The 24,961-nt window shown below is 45.6% G+C and overlaps 1 protein-coding gene across 2 annotated transcripts in view; it reads left to right on the top strand.

The window, feature by feature from the left end:
* Window positions 1-24,961, top strand: part of LOC146782882 (chloride channel protein ClC-Kb-like) — a 260,608-nt gene that overhangs the window by 52,840 nt on the left and 182,807 nt on the right. For both annotated transcript variants that reach the window (XM_085637370.1, XM_085637369.1), the window contains exon 3: window positions 16,270-16,398. In XM_085637370.1, coding sequence (XP_085493496.1) covers window positions 16,270-16,398 — 129 coding nt within the window. The remainder of the gene's footprint in view (window positions 1-16,269; window positions 16,399-24,961) is intronic.

Raw genomic sequence — 24,961 nt, 5'->3', positions numbered from 1 at the left:
TATCCTGTCTGGTCCATGGAACATGTACATATCCTCCTCCAGGTATTTCTCTCATAGGATAAGTATCCACTGTTTTCTCTTTTTCTCTCACAGGAAATGCTGAATAAGTCCTGTCTCCTGATTCTTCCCTTTTCTTGTACCACCTATCCTTCCACTTTTCTACATCACCCCATCTTCGCAACAATGCGACCATTTCCTTAATCTGTCCTGTTCTACCAGCTCCATTCAGATTTTCAATGTCTTTATCCGTGAAATCCATCCTGTAAGACTTCTGCAAAGCTTTCACCTTATCAATGTCAACTCCCTGTTCATTCGCTACTGCTCTCAACCTGTCATGTGTATTTCTAGCTCTCCAAGTGATATTCTTACACATAAACAACAACTCACCATCATGATGATTTTTGAGAATTTCTGTAGGAACTGTCCCTGCAACAAGCTCCTCTAATTCTACACGTAACCTAGCCACATCAATTGCCTGTGAATCTTTATCCCTTTTTTGAAGAACTTTCATCCATTCATTCAAATCCTCAGCTGTTATTTCAGTAGATTTTCTCACTGGAACCACTTTCTTCTGCAGTTCTAAAATCGGCATCCCTGAACAACTAGCTTCACTAGCATCCAATCTCGAATTAGACTGTACCTCTAATCCTTCACTACATGTGTCATGTCTGGATTGTCTCAAATCATCATTTTCTGTCCTTTTCCCTGAATCTCCTGAGGGACCAGCCAAACTTGTTATTTTATTCCCAACATATGGAATCACCAAACCATTTTCACCTATCCTCTGCTTATCAAAAACAGGCATAACCGGACCTATTGTTACAGGCACCGTAACAGCTTCCAGATTCTTTGTCAACTCTCTAATCTTTTCAGTCAGCTCCGATGTAGTTCTGGCTAATTCTCTCATATTCTCGTCACCACATCTTTTCTCTCTCTCCTTTTCCCTGAAAGGATTTCCACTTCTTAACTCAGGTGTCACAATTTCTGTCTCAATGATACGCAATGTATCTCTTATCGGAGAAACAACTGGTGTGCTCTCTTCTGGTTCTGGTCTATATGGAGGTGGTCTCTTGTAAATCATGTCATTCAAGACCTCATCCTCATACTCATTAACTCCATATCTTTTCACTTCTGCCTCAGGAACCCTCTCCTCAACTGTTCTCATAGGATATAATCCCTCTGACATACTAGCATCCCGCCATCTCTGCTTTTCTCGCTCATGTACTTCCTCTTCCCATTCCACTAGAGCCTCAAACTGTGTCGGCCTTGGTCTTGGGTCAAGACACAACATCTTTTCCCGTAAATTTTTCAACACGGCCAGATTAAATGAACCATGTTCCGGGAATGCTAAGACACCATCTTCTTTAGTATACCTAACCCAATTCTCCAACCATATACAGGTATGATACCCATATTTCGCAGCCATGAAGGATGCAGGCGTTTTCGATGGAGGTAACAATTCACCCTCTCTTGTTTTAACATCTTTATCCTTGTCAAACCACTTTTTGATTTTTCCGAACAAGGTTTTTTTCTTTTTCTCTTCTTGGTAATACATTTTAACGTTTACCAAAGCCTTCTAATCCCTTCCGTATTACAACTAACTAATACGATGTTTTGTCCAATAACAGCACGACTCACACTAACGCACCAATCCTGGAGCGTCTACGTCACTAGAATACAGAGTGACTCTTTCCAATCCTTGAGCGGCTCACACCAATGCACCAATCCTAGCGCGAGCACTGTACTGATCCACTATCCAATCAGAGCGCGGTCTGTATAACGTCAGCAGTCGCTGCAGTCTCTCTTGTCTCCTGTCACTCGTCTACCCCTCCTTTACAAAACCTTCTCAGTAGACGTCGTGTCAAATTCTACAAAATCTATTAGTTACAACATATAAACATCTCCATTGTCTGCTTCGCTAACCATAGAATAGTAAAGAAAATCTATTTCACAAGAATCCCGTCTTTCACTCACTTCTGTTTCAGTACGGAATTAATACTTTCGTTGACACAGTAGCACATCCTCTACTCTGCCCTTCTATCATGCATTCATTAACTGTTTCCTCTAGGACTTGTCCAAAAGAGTCTTACAATCAACTAAATACTTATACATTCACGCACAATCATACAAGAAAATTTAGTACATACACACAGAATCCTGCTTTCCCGAGAACAGCGAACAATCTGCCCTACTACAGAATTATAACACACGTTAACCAAGCAGCTTACCTCTGCCCAGTCCTTCAAACAAGCTTAGAGAATACCTATTACTTCTCCCGCGATAAGCTTTAACGGTGAACCTTACGGATCCCTGGGACTTAAAACCAGAGTTTCACAGATAACCTTCGCTACCATACGCACTCCTTATATACCAGAAATATATCTAGTAGTAACACACTAATGTCACTGATTCCGAACCCAGACAATGTGACGCGCAACTTCAATTGTCACACGTTTTTCCTGCATACATACAGGACCAACAATCCCGTCTTTCCCGAGAGCAGTATATACTTCCCTCTGCCCTTCTACGGAACTGCTACTAGCTCCCAAGTTCCAGAAGCACTACATAAAACTCAACATGACGACTCCAACATATAATATTAGTACATATACCAACATCAATCAATAATCAATAAATCAAAAGCTAATGTACAAGCAATCTAATCAAATCAAGACAATCTCCATAACCATCAAATTCTGCTACCAGGAAATTGATCCAGATCAGGGTATACAAATCCTCCTTACTTCCACGGATAGAGTAAATTCACAGTTACACGCACATACACTCACCATACACTTGGGCCCATTTCACTAACATACACTCAATTACTCTATTACCACTAAACCTGTAGAAAGAAAACCCTTCTAAACACCCTGCATCTGCATCAAGGTCGATAAGACCTAATTGGTACTGTCTTGAGTCATGATTTAAACAACAATCTAAACAACAATAATCAAAATAGAGTACTCAATGATTGACAAGAAATAACCACCAACACTGTATTTTAAAATTATGATACTTTATCTTAAAAATTAGTTCAAATGGAAAATCAATTCAAAGTAAATCATTATTCTCATAATTACCTATTCTAGCTAAATGTCAAAATGGGTCAGGACAGGTCTCTCGTTAGAAGTCTCTCAAGTTGCCGTCCTCACAGTATCGATCCTCACCAACGCAGGTTTGGGAAGAAGTGGCATAGACCCTCTCTAGGCTAACAATATTTATAATAAATCTAACAAAAGAAGGCAACATAAAATGTTTAAAACGTCCGCTGAATCGCTGAGCAGAGCGAGAAGGAAAGGATGTAGCATCGCTACATTTGGAAAATCTCCGCTCAGAAAATCACAAAAATAAAAAAACGGAAGAAGAGGACTCAGATTTGCAAATGTTTCTTTTTACATCCGCATTTCCTCGGAACCAGCATTGTGATCACAAAGTTCATTGTGGCTCCCTTGTCCTCCAAGGACACTCTGATGCACTTGGATGTTCGCCCAGAGCTGCTGTCCTCACAGAAAATTTCTAAACCAGGCGAAGACTGTGGTCAGATGACTCTCGACCAAGTTCAGCAAGGCCTTCTCATCAAAATTTCATCACTCGAATGTAGGCTTTAAACGGCAGCCATTTTTCTACTAGGCCAAAACGTATCATCTTAATTAAAAGAGACAAAAACAACGTTACCACAGCATAGTGATTAAACAGTGTTAACCCCACTAATACCCTTATGTGTATGTAATTATCTAGCCTTTGCAACACAAGAAAAGCATTAGTACACGACATTTAAAAACCGTTTTGTGCTTTAAAATAAACAGCCCTCAGCAACATTTATTTAATAAACATGCACATTATTAATAAGCACACAAACGCATCCCCACGTATAGTTTTCTCTTATTAGAACGTATTGGTTAATCAGAACATTTACACAAAACAAATAATTAGTAATTATGAATTAATATTTTTAATTATCGACAAATAGACAAACCAGAGCTTTTAAAAACCCAATAGATTTTCAACAGAAAACTCTGCTCCAGCACAGGAAGGGACACCTTCTTGCACATAAACAAACTTATCAGGCTATTTGCTCAATCCATGTGTGCTGCACAATGCAGCACACAAGGAAAGGGCAATATACGAAGAGAAATAAAACAATTCTCCTCGTATCGCCTGTTTAAGACCAGGTATTTCCTGAGCTTATTTTTGGCGCTGCTCCACAGATTGTAAATATGTGGCAGCGTCAAAAACAGAGGGTGTTGCGGCAGAATGCTCACTGCAACACCCATTGCACGCCCCTTTTATGCTAAGTGCTGCATGAATAGGGGCATTATTTACAAGGCGCCGTTAAGCCACAAAATGTGACTTAACGCTGCCTTGTAAATAAGGTTAAGGAGTTAACGCCACCAGAACATCAAAATAAGTGATTACATATGCCCTTAAGTTTTAGAGAGGTGTGCTTTTTGGACACCTTCTTTGATATGTGATACAATAGGGTTCTTCTGTCAAGTCAGATTGAGAGAGGTGAGTAGAGGTGAGTCATGGTATGTCCTCCATCTTTGACAGGTGGTTGAAGGTGGGTATTGTGTCACAAGAGGTGAGCTCCACATTCGTTTTACAAGAGATGAGCTTCACTTAAGTACGACACCTTATTATACAAGAAGTTTCTTCTGTCATGCCAGATTGAGAGAGGTGAGTCACACTTAAGTCCACCATCTTTGACAGGTAATACAAGGAGGTTCTTCTGTCTCATTATGTTTCAGAGAGTTGATTAAAGACGCCATCTTTGATGTGTGATAGCAGGAGGTTCTTCTGTCATGTCATAGTGAGAGTGGTGAGTCATGCTTATGTCCTCCATCTTTGACAGGTGGTTGGAGGAGTTTCTTCAGTCACATTAAGTATTACAGAATGGGCGCTTCACTTAAGAAGTCCATCTTATGATACGAGGAGGATCTTCTGTCTTGTCAGGTTGAGAGAGGTGAGTTACACTGAAGGCCACCATCTTTGACACGTGATAGGCAGCGCCTAATTTGAGCCAGTGGTTTCCGGTGCTCGCCACCAGCACTTAATTGTCAACACTAGCACTTATGAAGAGTCTGCCACATGGTGGCACTGTTTGTCTGATTCAGAGAGGAGCACAACAAAAGTTGTTTACTAATTCAATATATATTAAAAAGGACTAATACCTGCCACCCAAGTTATTCTTATAGCTTTGGGGAACTAGAATAGTCAGACTGTCACACTTGTAGGAGTGTGGTGGTCAGTAGTTGTGTTGGTACGGTCATTGGCAGCTCTGGCAGGGGTAATGGTGGTACGAGCTGCAGTGGCCTCCTGCTAGGGTCCCTGGCACTTTTTTTTTTTTTTTTACAAATTAAGCACTGGTAGGAGGAGGAGGTTTTTCTGTCACCTTAAGTAAAAGAGAGGTGAGTCTTACTTAAGGACAATTAACACAACGTAGGTGTACGGTGACAGTGATACACAGAAACAAGTACTCAGAGTACCAAGATTATTGGCTCTGGTGCAAGATTCAAGCTAGCCTGGCTGAAGAAGGGTGACATATCCTGAAACCGGTCCCAGGATGCTTGTTTCCGGTCCAGGGAGGACCTGTCCTGGCAGTTTGGTCTTGACTGTTCCCATGGGGCACAGGGTCAAGACTGATTTGCATATGGCTGGGTCCACACTGGGGTGGCGTAGTGGGCAAAAGAACGATGGATTTAACCCAGATCTTTTGACTGGGGGAGAATGTCTGCATTGTCAGCATTTCGTCCATCATTTGTTTGCTGTAACACTCTGGTGCAAATGCAAACTTTGCAGGACTACAAGCTTAGATTCATGTTTTACGAAAAAAATCATCCTTAATGGAAGAGGAAACCTCACACACTTATTAGTGTCATGCCTTATCATAGGAATCCTCTCCCAACCCTGGTAGGACAGTACCACCCGGGCGGACTCAATTTCTTCGAAGACTGACTAATTAGGAGGGCGTTCTTGCATAAATCTTACTAAACACCATGTAACAGGGGATTTAGATGAAAATTTTAAAAATACCTTAGAGTCCCTGGGGAAGTCTACCTTTATTAGTGGGACTCTAGGTAAGATTAAAAATGAAAAGGGTTGGGTACTGGAGTATAATGACTTCACACCCAAGATATTGCCAACATGTTTCTGCCCACTATTGCTAGCCTAAAAGGTCTGGGGCATTCATTAGGGCATATGGATCCTTACGTGGAAAACCTAAACAAATTCTAAATAGAATTTGTACGGTTGATTTACGGTGGATTTGTACTTGGGTCCTACCATATTTTCCTACCTGTAGCTACATAATCTGTCCTTGCAACCCTATAGTTTTGGGGATACCAGCGTCATGGTCACAGAGGAGACGGGGTCCTTTTTAGTCGCACATTCGTCAAAAGGTACACCTACGCCAAGTCCCGTTCTGTGCTGTGGTACTTAAGGACGCCATCTTTGACATGTGGTGGGGGCAGTTCTACTGTCATATCAAGTTTTGGAGCGGTGAGTCTTAAGACTGTCATCTTTGTTATGTTGTAGGAGATGGTTCTTCTCTGTGATGCCGGCTTGGCACAGATTCCAGCCTTGTTCAGTACCTCAACCACATGGAATCCAGATTATTGCTCATAATGTCAAAGATCTGGTACCCAGCCATCCACTATAAACCATGCCCCTGCTTTCCATGCACATGGTGGGATTGCACATTTGTTGTATTGTGTTGAGGTGGCCCTTCATAATGGGGGTTATTCAGTTTGTGGAGTGCACACTTGTAGTGAGTGAGTGGAGTGAGGAACACCCAATAAATGTGTCTATAATCACACAAAAAGGGTACATAGGGAAAACGACTGTAATTCAAATCTACATAGAGGATCACAGAGTTGATTTAGAGTTGCTGGTAGTCTGAGGGAAGACGTAAATATGAGGAGGATTCCTCCTGTTTCCTCCCTGCCTCATGGCAGTGCTTACTTTGTAAAAAACATAAGTGCCAGAGCTCTCGCAGGAGATCACTGCAGCTTGCACCACACATTGCCCCTGCCGTGCTGCCAGTGACTGCACCAACACAACTACTAACCCTCACACTTCTACTGGTGTGACAATCCAGACTATTCCAGGCCCCCAAAGCAATATGTCATTTTTTATGTATATTAAATTAATAATTGACTGTTGTTGTGGTCATCTCTAAATTAGCCAGACAGCACCACCTTGTGTCAGATTGTCATAAGCTCTGTTCTGTACAATTAAATGCCGGTGCCGAGCACCGGAAACCACCGGTTGAAATGAAGCACTGCCTCATGGTTTCTTGTGCATGCCTCTGCCCTGGCATGAATGCTGCAGATGGAAGGTATGAGCGTCCTAGGACTCGACTGAGTACCACAACTTGGTGAACGGGCGTGTGATCTGAAAACCAAACTACCGTGGTCTAGTGGCAGAGATGTCAAGAGTGAGACTAAACTGTCAGAGTACCTAAATTCTGCTTTCTTCCAAAATGCATTTTACTCGGGCTAAACGTCGGTAACTCAGCTGAAACCGGGACGACTTTGCTGACAAACAGATTCGTTGTCAGGGCTAGCTGTGGGCTTATGGCTGAGCTGAGGCAACTTCTCCCTTCCAGACACTGTCTGTTGCATTGTTTCTTCGTATCTCTTTTCAGTTTTTAATTTTGTATTATCATTTTTTGTAGAGGGGTGTGGTGGCATGTTTCCCACATTGCTTTTTGCACACCTCTCTGCCTCCTTATTCCCCTCCCTTATTTTCACCTTTTTGGTTATGTTAGGTTATGTTGTTCGTATTGGTGTCACTACCATTTCCGTGGCTTTACATCACTTTCCCTAAGTGGGCGTCCTTTCATCTGAAAATAGCCCGCCATCATTCGACTGTGTCTGTTTTTAGCTTGGTTGGTTTTAGTCTGTCGTTTGAGATTGTTAGAGAGTATTTTCAATATTTAGAGGTGGTTTCTGTAAATGAGGGTGAAGGTAAATTGTGGTTGTTGTTGAGAGGTCCTTTTACAGTCTGATATCTCGAGGTGAATGTACTCACGCGCTCTTCTGCAGTCAGTTGGTGGCTGTCTGCGGCTGACTAGCCAGCTGTGGGTGTGGACTGATGCGGATAGCGAGCCTCTGATGTCTTCTTCCCTGTGATGTTAACAGACCTGTCTGAGCTGACATGCGTGGGGAGTCTCTCGTCGCAGATGGCCTTAAATTGAGCCTGCTTCACTCCAACATGGACTCTGATGTAGAATACGGTGTGCGGCCACACCAAGGCGCCTTTCTTCAAATATGACAAAACGAGGTGGTGGTTAACTGCTTTTAGGCTGCCTCTTATAGGTGTGTCTGGAACGACGGTGCCCTGTGCTGTTCTTCCACCAGTGCTGCTTGGCATCTGATGAGCCCTTCGAAAGGGCCCTGAGACAGAACTTAGGACCTTTTCATGTCCCCTTTATCCTTGTCATTTGTGCTGTGGGCACAGTTCATTGCCCAGCCCCTCGCATGTGTGGGGGTGATTTGGGGTTTTTAGGCTGCCTCTTATAGGTGTGTCTGGAACGACGGTGCCCTGTGCTGTTCTTCCACCAGTGCTGCTTGGCATCTGATGAGCCCTTCGAAAGGGCCCTGAGACAGAACTTAGGACCTTTTCATGTCCCCTTTATCCTTGTCATTTGTGCTGTGGGCCCAGTTCATTGCCCAGCCCCTCGCATGTGTGGGGGTGATTTGGGTTTTTTAGGCTGCCTCTTATAGGTGTGTCTGGAACGACGGTGCCCTGTGCTGTTCTTCCACCAGTGCTGCTTGGCATCTGATGAGCCCTTCGAAAGGGCCCTGAGACAGAACTTAGGACCTTTTCATGTCCCCTTTATCCTTGTCATTTGTGCTGTGGGCCCAGTTCATTGCCCTGCCCCTCGCATGTGTGGGGGTGATTTGGGTTTTTTAGGCTGCCTCTTATAGGTGTGTCTGGAACGACGGTGCCCTGTGCTGTTCTTCCACCAGTGCTGCTTGGCATCTGATGAGCCCTTCGAAAGGGCCCTGAGACAGAACTTAGGACCTTTTCATGTCCCCTTTATCCTTGTCATTTGTGCTGTGGGCACAGTTCATTGCCCTGCCCCTCGCATGTGTGGGGGTGATTTGGGGTTTCTGTGGTCCAGTTCGGTGATCTATCGCTCTACAAAGGATCACTTCCCAGGAGCAGAAGGTCTTTGTTTTTACTTTTGATGCAGTTGACTCTCATTGTAGTGCCCACATTTGTAGCTCAGTATAGAGAGTGGCCAATGCCACTGTAGCGTTGGAGGCCTCGGAAATAAAGCCATGTTTGCTGCCGCCTTTGGGCGGGAAGCCCACCACAGTGCTCCTCACAGTCCTCGCACAGCCCCCGGTGGGCTTACAGTGCCTGCTGCCCACCATGGCTCCTCACTGCCCCTCTTGGACCCTTTCCTGGGTTCTGGCACCAGTCATTAGCCGCCAGCAGCTCCTCCCTCAAGCGCTCTCACGTGTGCCCTGCATGTGTTCCTGTGCCCCAAGGCCGGTCTTACATTGAGGCCACTGTAAGTGTCGGTCTCACAGCACCATCGCAAGAGGCCGCAAGACGGTTACTAGGAGCACCCACCTTGCCACGAACGGTGGGGGCACCCACATGGCAACCTGCCATTCAACCTGAGGCTCCATGAGGACTTGCACTGGAGTTGTTTGGCCTCTCACCCAGGTTCCTGCAGAGTTCCATGCCCCTGGGGTCGGGGGACCCCTGAGATTTGTCTCACAAATAGTCAGAAGTAAGTGCCGCCATCTGTGGCCCCACCCCCACAGCAGTGGTAACTAGCTGCGCTGTGGGACCACAGGGGGTCCTTTGTTACCGCTTTGTTAACACAACAGTGGACCATGGGCGCTCCAGCGCACTCCGCGTCACACGAAAGAGATGTTACCATTAAATGCTCCCTTCTGCCCCTTAGTCAAGGTGCCAAGGCAGAGCTGGCTGGCACGCGCTGCGCCAGTGGGTTTGTTGGCCCTGGCACAGAGCAGCATCATGCTGGGAGTCCCACTTGCAGTTTAACCAGGTTTACACTGACAATTGTTTCCTTGTGGGTTCGGCTGGAGCTGGAATAGTTTGTACTTTTCTGTCTCTCTCTGCCAGAGAAAGGAACACTGTCCTGGGACAGGCTCACATGCAGCCAACTTCTGCCTGGCTTACTTTGTTACCTTCACGGATCTGGCTTCAGGAGGGGGCACGCGACTTTCCCACTAGTAAGAGACAGTAGGATATAATACGGAAACTGTGTACTGGTAAGGCAAAATCAAACATATTCAAATCAATTCCCAGCATATTTGCTGCAAGTCTAATATAAGATGCAGCAAATTTACCTTGCAAGAGACCAAACAATTTAGTTTCACAATATTTTCTCTAGTTTACATAATATGCAACGGAGAATATACTTGTATATGCTTAGAAATTGTTCCACAATTAATTTTCTCAATTTCAGTCTTGCATACAAAACACCAAAAAATGCATCTGTTGCCGACAGACCTATTGTACCCAACACTTTAACATCCACCGCTTCAAACCAATGGCTTTCTGTGCTCTTCTCCCAGCCACATTCTTGCTGCATTGATCTCAGACTAGCTCGAAGCCGGTTCTCTCTCTTACCTCATTCTCACAGCTGGTTCTGTGCCCATCCACCTCTGACCGAGTCCTTTCACCCTCTGCATGATTTGATATTTTGTTTCCTGCCCATTCCTCTGAGAAAGATGTTCTCTCCCCATTCTCATCAAAGCCCTCCGCGCCCCCCAGCTCGTCTCATGTTCTCCTGCCCCTTGCCTTCTGTTCCCCACTCCCTGCTTTATAGTGTGTTTTTTGCAAAATTCTACTGGGCTGCTTGCTGCAATGAATATATATATTTTAACATTTACTACTTGAAATGACTGTAGGCCACCTTGAAACAATAAATTAATATTACTATATTAGAAATTGGGGAGAGGAGTTGGCCTAATGGCTAGGGCGGTCGACTTCCTATTTCCTCCTTTCCAGCATCTTTCTCTTTTTACCTGCTGATCCTGATGCCAAAAACACCAGGGATCTCTAGACAGAGGCAATGGCCCTGGACCATCAAAAGTGGCTTCCAGTGGCTCCACCCCAGGGGCAGTGCCCGATGGAATAAATAGACGATCCAGCCCTGCCCCTTGCTTCTCTGTCCAAATGCCTGTGAATCTCTTCCATCCAAAGGCGTGCGCATCTATAAAAGATTCAAGACATGAGACGGGCAGGATAGGTACCAGTAACTGCAGGTCTCCAGGGTTGGCATCTTCATAGGTCCACCTGCGACCCACTGCACGCACCCCCATCAACAGTGCAAAAATGTAGTCCACATGCACTTTAGTAGCTGAAGATGGCACCTGGCAGCATCTCAAGGTATAAAAGGCTCTAAATGGGGTGGGTAGGAAATTGAATTAAATGTAACTGTTAATACTGCAATTTTAATTGTGCTGAGGCTTCTCTACCCGGCAATGAGATATATTTCAATACGAGTCCATGAAAAAACAGGCACTGGAAAATGATATCTACATCTAAGGGCCTGATTTAGATCTCGGGGGATGGGATACTCCATCACAACGGTGACGGATATCCTGTCCACCGAAATATAAATCCTATAATATCCAATGGGATTTTTATTTTGGCGGATGGGATATCCGGCACCGTTGTGACGGAGTATCCCATCCGCCAAGATTGAAATCAGGCCCTAAATACCTTTCCACCTCCATCATTTACTTATTTTATTGCGTTGAAAAGTCTCCCGCTGAGCCTACGGAAATGGTGAGATAGATACAGACACTTAAATAGATAATAAAATAATGCTTCTAATAAATCAGATATTGAAAGTTAGTTGGGCTATAAGACAGTCAGCGGCTAGTACCTAGGCATATAACAGAGAGAAAAATACTCATAGACAGTCACAAGATGGAAGGGGGTGAGCTGGAAAGAGAGAGAGAAAGAGAGAGGGAGAGAGAGTGAGGAAAAAAGTGAGAGCGCATGAGACAGAGACAGAGAAGGAGAAGTGATAGCGCTCCATTGCTTCCTACCTAGGCTTCACTGTACAAGTACGGTTACATACAGAGAAAGACAGAGAACAATTCTGAGGTCTGGGAGATGCCATAGAAAACATCACACAATATCTCGCCACTTCTTACCATAAAGGTGTGATCGCGAGGGCCTTAATACAATTCTAACACAATGCAGCACATGCTGTCCAGGTGGATGGTAACCACCAGCAGAAGGGGTTAAACTCAAGCAGGTGGATAGTCACCACCAGCTGAATCCACGAACAAGGGGTTAACTCCAAGCGGTGAGATTAAAACCACCACATGATGTTCACTTAGATAGCCACCACCAGCACAACGTCAGCACAAGGAGTTAAATCCAAAAAAGAGTTTAAAACCACCACATGCTGTCCAGCTAGATAGCCTCCACCAGCAGAACAAGAGCACTAGGGTTGAAATCTAAGCAGTGAGAGTAAAACTAGTGCATGCTGTCCAGGTGGACAAACACCACCAGCAGAACATGAGCACAAGGGGTTAAATCCAAGCAGTGAGAGTAAAATCAGCGCATGCTGTCCAGGTGGATAGTCACCACCAGCAAAAGGGGTTACATTCAAGCAGGTGGATAGTCACTACCAGCAGAACCCATGAACAAGGGGTTAACTCCAAGCGGTGAGATTAAAACCACCACATGATGTTCATTTGGATGGTCACCACCAGCACAACGTCAGCACAAGGACTTAAATCCAAAAAAGGAGTTTAAAACCACCATATACTGTCCAGCTAGATAGCCACCACCAGCAGAACAAGAGCACAAGGGGTTAAATCCAAGCAGTGAGATTAAAACTAGTGCATGCTGTCCAGGTGGACAGACACCACCAGCAGAACATGAGCGCAAGGGGATATGTCCAAGCAGTGAGATTAAAACTAGTGCATGCTGTCCATGTGGACAGACACCACCAGCAGAACATGAGCACAAGGGGTTAAATCCAAGCAGTGAGAGTAAAATCGGCGCATGCTGTCCAGGTGGATAGTCACCACCAGCAAAAGGGGTTACATTAAAGCAGGTGGATAGTCACTACCAGCAGAACCCATGAACAAGGGGTTAACTCCAAGCGGTGAGATTAAAACCACCACATGATGTTCATTTGGATGGTCACCACCAGCACAACGTCAGCACAAGGAGTTAAATCCAAAAAAGGAGTTTAAAACCACCACATACTGTCCAGCTAGATAGCCACCACCAGCAGAACAAGAGCACAAGGGGTTCAATCCAAGCAGTGAGATAAAAGCCACCACATGCTGGCCGGCTCGATAGCCACCACCAGCAGAACAAGAGCACTAGGGTTTAAATCCAAGCAGTGAGAGTAAGACTGGTGCATGCTGTCCAGTTGGATGGTCACCACCAGCAGAAGGAATTACATTCAAGCAGGTGGATAGTCACCACCAGCAGAACCCACGAACAAGGGGTTAAATCCAAGCAGCGAGAGTAAAACTAGTGCATGCTGTCCAGCTGGATAGCTACCACCAGCAGAACAAGAGCACAAGGGGAAAAATCCAAGCAGTGAGAGTAAGACTAGTACATGCGGTAGAGGTGAATAGTCACCACCAGCAGAACACACGTACAGCTGGGTAGATCCAAGTGGTGAGTTTAAAATCACCACAAGCTGTCCAGCTGGATAGTCCCTACCAGCAGAACACGAGCACAAGAGGTTAAATCCAAGCAGTGAGAGTAAAATCAGCGCATGCTGTCCAGGTGGATGGTCACCACCAGCAGAACCCACAAACATGGGGTTAACTCCAAGCGGTGAGATTAAAACCACCACATGATGTTCACTTAGATGGTTACCACCAGCACAACATGAGCACAAGGAGTTAAATCCAAAAAAGGAGTTTAAACCACCACATGCTGTCCAGCTAGATAGCCACCACCAGCAGAACAAGAGCACAAGGGGTTAAATCCAAGCAGTGAGAGTAAAATCAGCGCATGCTGTCCAGGTGGATAGTCACCACCAGCAAAAGGGGTTACATTCAAGCAGGTGGATAGTCACTACCAGCAGAACCCATGAACAAGGGGTTAACTCCAAGCGGTGAGATTAAAACCACCACATGATGTTCATTTGGATGGTCACCACCAGCACAACGTCAGCACAAGGAGTTAAATCCAAAAAAGGAGTTTAAAACCACCATATACTGTCCAGCTAGATAGCCACCAGCAGCAGAACAAGAGCACAAGGGGTTCAATCCAAGCAGTGATATAAAAGCCACCACATGCTGGCCGGCTAGATAGCCACCACCAGCAGAACAAGAGCACTAGGGTTTAAATCCAAGCAGTGAGAGTAAGACTGGTGCATGCTGTCCAGTTGGATGGTCACCACCAGCAGAAGGAATTACATTCAAGCAGGTGGATAGTCACCACCAGCAGAACCCACGAACAAGGGGTTAAATCCAAGCAGCGAGAGTAAAACTAGTGCATGCTGTCCAGCTGGATAGCTACCACCAGCAGAACAAGAGCACAAGGGGTTAAATCCAAGCAGTGAGAGTAAGACTAGTACATGCGGTAGAGGTGAAAAGTCACCACTAGCAGAACACACGCACAGCTGGGTAGATCCAAGTGGTGAGTTTAAAATCACAAGCTGTCCAGCTGGATAGTCCCTACCAGCAGAACACGAGCACAAGAGGTTAAATCCAAGCAGTGAGAGTAAAATCAGCGCATGCTGTCCAGGTGGATCACCACCAGCAGAAGGGGTTAAACTCAAGCAGGTGGATAGTCACCACAAGCAGAATCCACAAACATGGGGTTAACTCCAAGCGGTGAGATTAAAACCACCACATGATGTTCACTTAGATGGTCACCACCAGCACAACATGAGCACAAGGAGTTAAATCCAAAAAAGGAGTTTAAACCACCACATGCTGTCCAGCTAGATAGCCACCACCAGCAGAACAAGAGCACAAGGGGTTAAATCCAAGCAGTGAGATTAAAACTAGTGTATGCTGTCTAGGTGGACAGACACCACCAGCAGAACATGAGCACAAGGGGTTAAATCCAAGCAGTGAGAGTAAAATCAGCGCATGCTGTCCAGGTGGATAGTCACCACCAGCAAAAGGGGTTACATTAAAGCAGGTGGATAGTCACTACCAGCAGAACCCATGAACAAGGGGTTAACTCCAAGCGGTGAGATTAAAACCACCACATGATGTTCATTTGGATGGTCACCACCAGCACAACGTCAGCACAAGGACTTAAATCCAAAAAAGGAGTTTAAAACCACCACATACTGTCCAGCTAGATAGCCACCACCAGCAGAACAAGAGCACAAGGGGTTAAATCCAAGCAGTGAGATTAAAACTAGTGCATGCTGTCCATGTGGACAGACACCACCAGCACAACGTCAGCACAAGGAGTTAAATCCAAAAAAGGAGTTTAAAACCACCACATGCTGTCCAGCTAGTCACTACCGGCAGAACACTAGCACAAGGGGTTCAATCCAAGCAGTGTGAGAAAAAAAACACCACATGCTCTCCAGCTGGGTAGTCACCACGAGCCAAGGGGTTGAATCCAAGCAGGGAAAGTAAAACCACTGCATGCTGTCCAGGTGGACAGACACCACCAGCAGAACAAGTGCACAAGGGGATTTGTCCAAGCAGCGAGATTAAAACCACCACTTGATGTTCATTTGGATGGTCATCACCAGCACAACGTGAGCACAAGGGGTAAACCCACTAAACGAGATTAAAACCACCACTTGCTGTCCAGCTAGTCACTACCGGCAGAACACTAGCACAAGGGTTTAAATCCAAGCAGTGAGAGAAAAAAAACACCACATGCTGGCCGGCTGGGTAGTCACCACGAGCCAAGGGGTTGAATCCAAGCAGGGAAAGTAAAACCACTGCATGCTGTCCAGGTGGACAGACACCACCAGCAGAACAAGTGCACAAGGGGATTTGTCCAAGCAGCGAGATTAAAACCTCACGTTGACTGAAGTAACAGGTAATAATTACGATTACCAACACACAGGACTGTCTCGGCCCTAGACCCATCCCAGCCTCAGAGAGTGGACAAGACTTCAGCGTGAAGGAACAGCCTTCGAATGACCATCCATTGGTCTATGGGGACTGGAGCAGTTCCGTGAGGTGGGGAGAAGAGTCCGGGTGTGGATTGAGAGTCTCAGGAGGGGGGAAGTAGTTGCCAGGCAGAGGGTAGGAGTCAGTGTGCCATGGCTGCCATTAATTTCTAACATCTCCTTTCCCTTGTTTCCAGCTAACCTTTGGGTGTACGACACCTTGGAGAGCTACCGGTACCTGCAGTACTTCTCCTGGGTCCTCTACCACGTGCTGCTGATGATGGTCTCTGCCGGGGTCGCCAAGTACATCTCACCACAGGCAGCAGGTAATGAGTGACCAGCATTGCTGGAAGGGATTTCAGAAGAATGGTTGGAACCATGTGTCAATATTTCCCTTTACAGCTAGATGTTCAGCCGCAGAGATGGAACAGCCTTTACATTTTTAATGTTCTCCTCTAGTGAAAAAGCGTTTCACGGGTACTTTTGCCCGTGAGTAAAAAAAAGAACTAAGTCAAACTTTGTATTCCTAGTCAACTGTTAACATTTTTGACAGTTCCCAGTCCATATACAAAAACAGGGTTGGGTGAGGAGAGAGAGGGCTATTCCTCCTCAAAGTGGGGGTTAGCTGAACTCCTAGTTCATTCACAAAAGCCTCTCCAATGCTACTTGTACTTGCATAGCACAATCTGATAGGAGGTCCCGGGATGCCTCCCAGCACCAGGAGGGGAGCCCGATGATGAAGCATGCCTCAGTAGGCGGATGAGCGCTCACCATCCCAGTGGCTAGTGCCCCAGCCTAGCCTGATGGTGTACTGCCCCAGACTGTAGGACATGCGCATCATTTACCAAGACCCCCCTTTGTCTTTATTTCATGACAGCGGGTTCTAGGATTAAAACCTTAAATCCCAAAGTGGGTCGTGGAGCCAAGGTATTTAATAAAAGTGGCAGCAGGTCTCTGAAGCTCAGGGTGGTTTCTGATGTTCAGAACTTGTAGCTAGGTGAGGACGTGGTTCGATTCTTTCCACCCAACTAACCACGATCAGCCACCAGCTTCCTTTATGTTGAAGCCGACCGTGTGCAGGACAGTGATAAAAATCGACTTTCTTTGCATACACTGTTCGGTTTTTCAAAGATTATGTGTGCCACACATTCAGAAGACCTAGCGGCAAAGCAGGGTACTGGGGTATTTCCTATCATCACTCCAGTGTGCATTGCTGGGGTATATTTTTTATTAATTTATGATTTTACATGTGTCTTTTACTGTGCTTTATGGTCTCTTACAAGATTGAGTGCAAGAGGGAGTGTGGGACGATCGCAACTAACCTGGTAGTGGGGTGCAGAATGTGCCATGAGGGCACATGCCAACGACACCTCAGGGAGGAACTCAAGCTTTAGATGGAACAGGGGTGGCTGGGTGCCATCGACTTTATTCCAGGAGTTGTGTGAAGACCATGGCCAGAAATGGTCTGATGGAAGGCAGCAGCCTAACCAGTGCTTAATTTGAGCCGGTGGTTGCAGATTGGGCCCACCAGCACTCTGTTTGGGGACCAGCTCTTATTTTTCCTTAGCAAACTTTGATCCAGTGCAAGAGAGAGAAAAACACAAAGGAATGAAAAGAGTAAAACATAAAAACAGTGACCAAGGGCGGAATGGAAAAGAACATGCCAGTGTGAGATAAAGGGACAGTCAGTGTCTGGTAGATTTAGAAAGGGGCATGAGCTGGAATCAAGAATAGGCAGCCTCAGTATCCACAATCCAGACAATTGTCAGCACCAACGCACGTGTCCTAACAATGATGCAGCCACTGAATGGTTCTCTGAACAGAGATTTTCAAACACTTCCTGAATGAGAGCTGAATTATCTGGTAGAATGTTGGAAAAAAGAGAACTTTTAGCATAGGGCCTTGAACAGGTTAATCACCAGTTACCAGGAGCTTACAGATTGCCTCTCGGCAGTTTTGAGAATATACGGCTGCCATCTGCTAAGGCACTTATTAAAAACACTGTGGCTTTTTCTGTGATGCTTTGGAAGCTGTAATCTATCTTCTTCTGAAAAATTATTCTCTTTACTTCTTTTCCCTGTTCTTTCTCACCTCTTCTTCCTTCTCCATCTTTCTTTTTTGCTTGCTTTTGTGTCTTTCGCTCATTCTTTCTGAATTTCCTTTCTCCCCTCTTTCTAGCTTTCTCTCTTTTTCTCCTTTCTCTCTTTTGTCAATATTTTTCTTTAATTATTTCTATCTCTGCTTCTTTCATTCGTTCTCTCATTTTCAGTCTTGCATTAGTTTTCTTTCTTTTTCCTTTTTCTTCTCGTCTTTATTTTATCTTGGTATTTTTCCATACTTTTTCTTTTTTTTCTCATTTCTTCAAATACTTTTCTCCTTTTTTCCATTTTCTCACCTTATTTCTTTCTTTCTTTTTACTTCTTTTGCATTTTCTTTAATTTGCCTCTTTTTTCTCTGTTTCATTCCTTTTTCTCTAATTTCTTCTTCTTTCTTCACCCTTCTTTCTCTCATTCTTTCTTTCAAAACGTCTTTCCTTTGTTTCTTTTTTGCTCTCATTTCTTTCTTTCTTCCCCTTGTTCTTGCTTTCTTTTTTTCTCTTCTCCTCTTGTAGGGGTGTTTTCATGACATTCATAAGTGTAGAATATTACGGGCTGGCTGCAGGGGACCCAACAGCACTTTTTCCAATATGTCATCTTAAGTGCTGAAGTTCGTCTTTCTTCAGGAAACCCTTGAATATTCACTTTAGAAAGTCAAAATACAGCCTAAAAGATAGGCTACAGTGATCAAAGTTCTTCATCTTGATTTCACAAAAGTGAGATAGTCCAAAGAAACATGCAGAAATGCATGTGAATTTTGAAGAATAACAGGAAAAATCTTTCACAAGCCCCCTTTCGTAATGAGAGAGATGTACGAAGAAGTGCAGAGCAGTGTAGCCCATAGGCTACCACTATAAAAAAGAAAAAGGAGACTGTACCTTTAAAAATCTTGGGACATCCAGTATCCCATCATGCTCAGTCAGAGGCAGTTACCTCAGTTCTTTTTTCCATCTCCTGCTGACAGGACCCATGAAGCACTGAACTTGACCCTTTTTAGGTTTTTCTTCACAAAAGTACTTCATATATCAGTGACAACTGTCTCGCTCAAAGTCTTTTGTCTTTCTCTGTCAGTGTGTGATTTTTTCCGACAGAACACAGGCAATTTCCTGCTTTAAAATGCCTTCTCTTTTTGATAAATCTCCCTGCTGTGGTAGGAAAAAGACCAAAACAGACCCCCACGAGGTCTGTATCATCTGTCTGCCTGCCTCCTGTGACCTCTGCAAAAAAAATTCAGCCGTACCCTGTGTCAGAGAGAAGATTTGCCTGCACGGTAAAGATGAGAGATGGTGCCATTAGGAAGCCGGTGGGACCACTGAGCGAGGGGAAAGTAATTTTTCCATCAGAGCTCTTCCCTCAGCCTCCAGTGGTCGTAGAAGGTCTGAGAGGCTTTTTTCAGGTCAAAAACGATATCAGTCCCTGTCGGCGTTGAGGAGATCAATGTCTAGGGTGGTACGGTGTGACATGTTCGCCATCACGGACTGGCTCGACGTCGCATAAGCGTCGTCGCTCAACGTCGAGACCTACAAGAGCGACGTCGAGAAGTTCATTGGCGTCGATGGATTCGGACTTGCCGTCACCAAGAAGGCGTCGACCTACGTTGAGATCCAAACGTCGACTGGACATATCAACGCTGAGAAGCCGGTCAACCTCAAGGTCTAGACAGAGGACACGGAGATCGACATCGAAGAGTACCTCGACGTCGTGAAGATCTCAGAAAACCTCTAAAAGAAGGCATATTTATTCATCATCAGAATGCTCTCGATCTCCTTGTCTGACAGAGCTGCCTCTGTCTCCCATACCTCATTCTCCATTGGCCCCGGCGCTGCCTTTGTATCCTCCGCTGCCTTTGCCAGGTCCTCCACCTCCAGTGGTCCCAATGCCTCCAGTGTTGCCGGCACAGCCATCACTGCCAGCACCTATCATTCCACCTCCGTGGGTGCCTCAAGTGCCTGCATCTTCAGCTCCCAAACCACATTCACGGTCAAGGTCATGCCATCGCCCACGTCACGGCCCTCATGCATCTGGTCGCTCTTCCACCAGATCGAGGCACTCTTGTTCAAGGCATAGGTCACGCTATAGATCACGATCACACCGTCATGATGGGGATACATCATCTTCTACCAGAGACTATTCTCCCACCTTGTCAGACTCTCCTCAACCTTGCACCTCACCGATTGATGGTTCTGGTGTGAGGTGCAGCCAAACTGAACATTCCCATGGCAGTTCCAATGCCATCGACTTCAGTTATTTTTGAGGCGCTCCACCAGCTATCGACCTCCCGACCTTTGTTACCACTAGTGCCTGGTCTACTTGAGCCAGCCATGGACTTGTTTCTGACTCCAGCACCGACAAATTCTGCTCCCTCCATGCTCCAGAAGAAGCATCGTCCCCAGATCAGGATCTGTTATTTCTGCGATTAGATCCACCACCTGATTCTGTAGTAATTCTGGCTGCCCGGAAATCTCACGCCACTACACCTTCTGCCACATGATAAGGAGAGCAGAAGACTGGATTCCTCAGGTAGCAAGGTCTGCAACAGTGCGGATACATCCATTAAGGCGGACAGTGCAACTGCCCTCTTGGTAAGATATGACGGGGCATTATGGGACTCCAGTCTTCATTTCGCAGATCACCTCCACGAGATCAACTGTAAGACCTTTTAGAGATCGTCCAAGATGGGGCCATGGACCATGGTCCATCAGTGTGTCTTCGGACTCCTCTCTTCTAGCAGCACACAGTTACACCAGGGAGTGTCCTTGCACAAGCATGCCTGGCTCCGACTGTCATCATTAATGCCAAACGCTCAGCTGTGTATCCAAAGACTGCCATTCTCTGGTTCCACACTGTTCGGCTCTCATGCTGATGATGAAATGGCACGGATGAAAACGGAAATGGAAACCCTAAAAGCTGTAGGGCTTGAAAAATCTAAGGAACAACGCAGATTGTTTCGACCCTACTACCGGTTTTCATCTCGGAGGGTTCAAACCCCTTCGTGGCAGACTGGGAGGGGAAACAGTGTTTACAACGCTGTCATTACCACACAAGACTATTAAAACGTGGTTGTTACAACGACCACGTTGTTAGTGCGCGATGCATTTACATCGCAAGTCATTACAATGACTTGCTGTAGGGGGCGCTGAGGTATTGGAAATTAATTCCAACACCTTCCCTACTGTTGCACAAACTGGAGTAGGAATAGTAAATAACACTATTCCTAAATCCAGCCCTTCCCCCTCAGCAAGTCGTTGTAATGACTTGCGATGTAAATGCATCGCGTACTAACAACGCAGTCGTTGTAACGACCGCGTTGTAAAAGCACGCGATCTGATACATCACGTTGTAACGTACTGTATTCCACTGTGGGACCCCACCAACAATACCAAAGGTCCTACTAACCCAAACACAAACAACAGAGGGGGCGTTTGGCGCAACAAACCAACCAAGGAGGCTGACAACCATCAGCTTCAAACCCCTGAACCCTCCCTTCCCCCTCTTCCGTTACCCACTCCGGTAGGGGAAAGCATCTCAAATTATCTGGAAGAGTGGCAACAAATTACAACAGACTCCTGGGTCTTGAATATTGAAAAGAATGGCTATTCTCTCAGGTTTACTTCCCCACCACCGTCCATCCCACCAAAGGCATCTGCTTCCCACCTTGATCTGTCAAAGAAGGAAGTAATCGGGGAACATTTACTCCCGGTACTTTGTATTGCTAAAGAAAGACAAACAGGCATGCAGGCCAAGGGGGTGGTATACGAGAGCAGGGGATGCCCAGACAAATGGACTAAAATATGGGGCCCCTGGAACGAAACCAGAGGGTTTTTGTGCACCCCCTTTGACGATGATTCCCCATTCAACTTTGATAAAGAGACACTTTAATGATTTAACGTCACTGTTTGCCCGTATCATTATCTGTATTGTTTCTTTTTAGTTTATTGATTACATGTACAACATGTCTACTTTATGTGATATGCTCATTTCAACAACTGGTCTTCTTTTTGCGTTGATGTTTTTATTGTATTATTGTTTATTGTTTCTTTAATAAAAAGATTTATAAAAACAAGACAGACAAACAGGAGTTCATCTCGGCCTCAGGCTCACCAATAAATGGATTTGCAGGGAAAAGTTCAAAATGCCGGCTTTACACCAAATATTCCCACAACTTCGCCAGTGAGACTGGCTGTGTTCCATCGACCTGCATAATGAATACTTTCATGTTCCCAAGATTTGTCATGAGGGGGGACCACTAACAATGCACCATCCTAGCCTTTGGTCTGAAGTCAGCACCCAGAACTTTCTCCAAGTGCATGGCTGTGGTAGCAGCACATCTTTCAAAGCACTGAATCTTTGTCTACCCATGAGTGGTTAATCAAGGCATCGTCCTTTCCAGAAGGCCAACTGCATTTCAAATGGACATGCGAGCTCCTTCATGGCTTGGGACTTCAGATCAATTTTCCCAAGTTCACGTCAACTCCAGTCCAGAAGTTGCACTACTTAGGAGTTACTATCAACACAGTTCATGGAAAGCTTTGTCCTCAGAGGAGCGACACTTATCCATTCTTTAGAAGTGTCACAATCTTCAGACAATGTGCCGTCCAACAGTGCACACAGTCTTTTCACTTCTCGGCTCGATGACCTCCAGCATTTTTCTCACTCCCAACGCTCGCCTCCACATGCGTCCTCTCCAAGAGTGTCTAGAGGACGAGTGGGACCAACTGTCAGGAACCTGGAAGGACAGGATCACTTTGTCTCTACATGCCATTAAATCACTCAAGTGGTGGTGCTCACCGACCAATCACCTGCAGGGGATGCCATTTCACCAACAAGATCCCACTAAGACCTTTGTGACTGATGGTTCCCTGCTTGGCTGGGAAGCCCACATGGGTCACCTACAGATACAAGGCTCATGGTCTTCAAAGGAGGGGACATACCACATCAACCTCCTTGAAAGCTGCGCAGTTTATCTAGTGCTAAAACAACTTCACGTGCCTTTCACCACCAACACCCTGCTTGTTCAGATGGACAACACAACCACCATGCACTACCTGAACAAGCAGGGGGGAACAAGGATCAGAGCCCTGTCACAAGCTGCCCAGTCGATCTGGCACTGGCTCATTGCCAGGAATCAGAAGATAACAGACACGCATCTTCCAGAATATCCAAGCAGATGCGCTCAGCAGGGTTCTCGGCAAGAATCCCAAGTGGGTGTTAAACGGAGATGTCATTCAAGATATCTTCCGCATGTGGGGCACACATTCTATCGAGCTTTTCGCCACAGCAGAAAACAAAAAATGCCACAACTTCGCTCTCAGGTTTTACCATCCAGAGTCGTTGGGGGAGGCTCTGTGGATCAACTGGTCCAACAAATTTCTTTACGCCTTTCCATCAATTCCCCTGATCCAGGCAGTCCTGCTCAAACTCACATCCACAACAGCCAAGATGATCCACATTGCTGCAGAGACAATTTTTGTTCACTAACCTGTTTCACCAGTCGCTCCCTCCGCATCTCAGGCTGCCCTACAGGCCAGACCTCTTATTGAAATTTAGAGGACAAATCTTACACCCCAACCTCTCCTCCTTAAATATGGCAGCATGGCTTCTGAGCTAGTACAATATAGCCACCTGAATCTTCCTCAGGACTGTATGGAAATTCTGAAAGAGGTGAAGCAGCCCGCCACAAGGGCTGCATATGCATTTAAATGGAGAAGATTGTGTGCTTGATGTTCATCCAAACAGATAGACCATACCTCTTGTTAGGAGGATGTTATTCTTCCATATTTATTGCACCTTGCTAAATCTGGCTTGCACTTTTCCTCCATTAGAGTCCACCTTGTGGCTCTCATTTCATACAGGAAAAGTCCTTCACAAATTCTTTATTTTAGATTCCTGTCAGTAAAGATTTCTTGGAAGGGTTAAAGATGGTCTTTTCCCCCTGTTAGACATCTGTCTCCACCATGGGAACTCAACGTGATTCTTTCACGTCTCATGCAGCCTCCTTCTGAGCCTATATGTTAGAAATGGGGGTCTCTAGTTGGCAGAGGTAGGTACCATTGTTGCAATAGGGACCCTTCTTCCTAATCAGGATAAGGGATTTATACTCCTAAAATAACCCCTGCTCACCCCCTTGGTAGCTTGGCACGAGCAGTCAGGCTTATCTTAGAGGCAGTGTGTAATGCATTTGCACATAACCAACAGTAACACAGTGTAAGCACTACAAAAGGACACCACACCAGTTTAGGAAAATATTCAATATTTTTATATACTTAAGACAAGACCAAAAACGATACAAATCCACAATCCAGTACTTTAGAAATCTTCAGTTATCAAAATAACCTTGAAATAAAGTTCCTTGAAGTCAATAGCTCCTTCCGGGGCTATCATAGCGTCGTGAACAAACAAATCCAAACAGTTCTGGCTGATCGCGGCGTCATGGGCCAGCTAAGGTGTCGGGAAGACCGGCAAATCAGTACCTTTAGAACTGCAGGGCGTCGTCGATCTCTCGTTGAGCTCCGAAAGCACGGCGTCCGCAGGCGTCGGTTCCAGAGGTCGGTGCAGGAGTCGTCGAGCCCTTGAAGTCGCACGCGTTGCAGATCGAACTGCTCGCGGAGTCAGGAGTGCTGGCGTCGGCAGGCGTCGGATGCTGTGATGCAAAGGTCACGGTGCGAGCAGCGGCTTAGTAGCAGCATAAGGTGACATCGTTGGTGAGACCAGGGTCACAGTGCAAAGTGATGCGTTGCTCGTCACGGTGGTGGCGTGTCACGGTGCAAGCAGCGGCGTCATCGTTGCTGAAGCG

Source organism: Triturus cristatus, chromosome 12, assembly GCF_964204655.1.
Source record: "Triturus cristatus chromosome 12, aTriCri1.1, whole genome shotgun sequence".
Taxonomy (NCBI): domain Eukaryota; kingdom Metazoa; phylum Chordata; class Amphibia; order Caudata; family Salamandridae; genus Triturus; species Triturus cristatus.
This window is presented reverse-complemented; position numbering and strand designations above follow the sequence as displayed.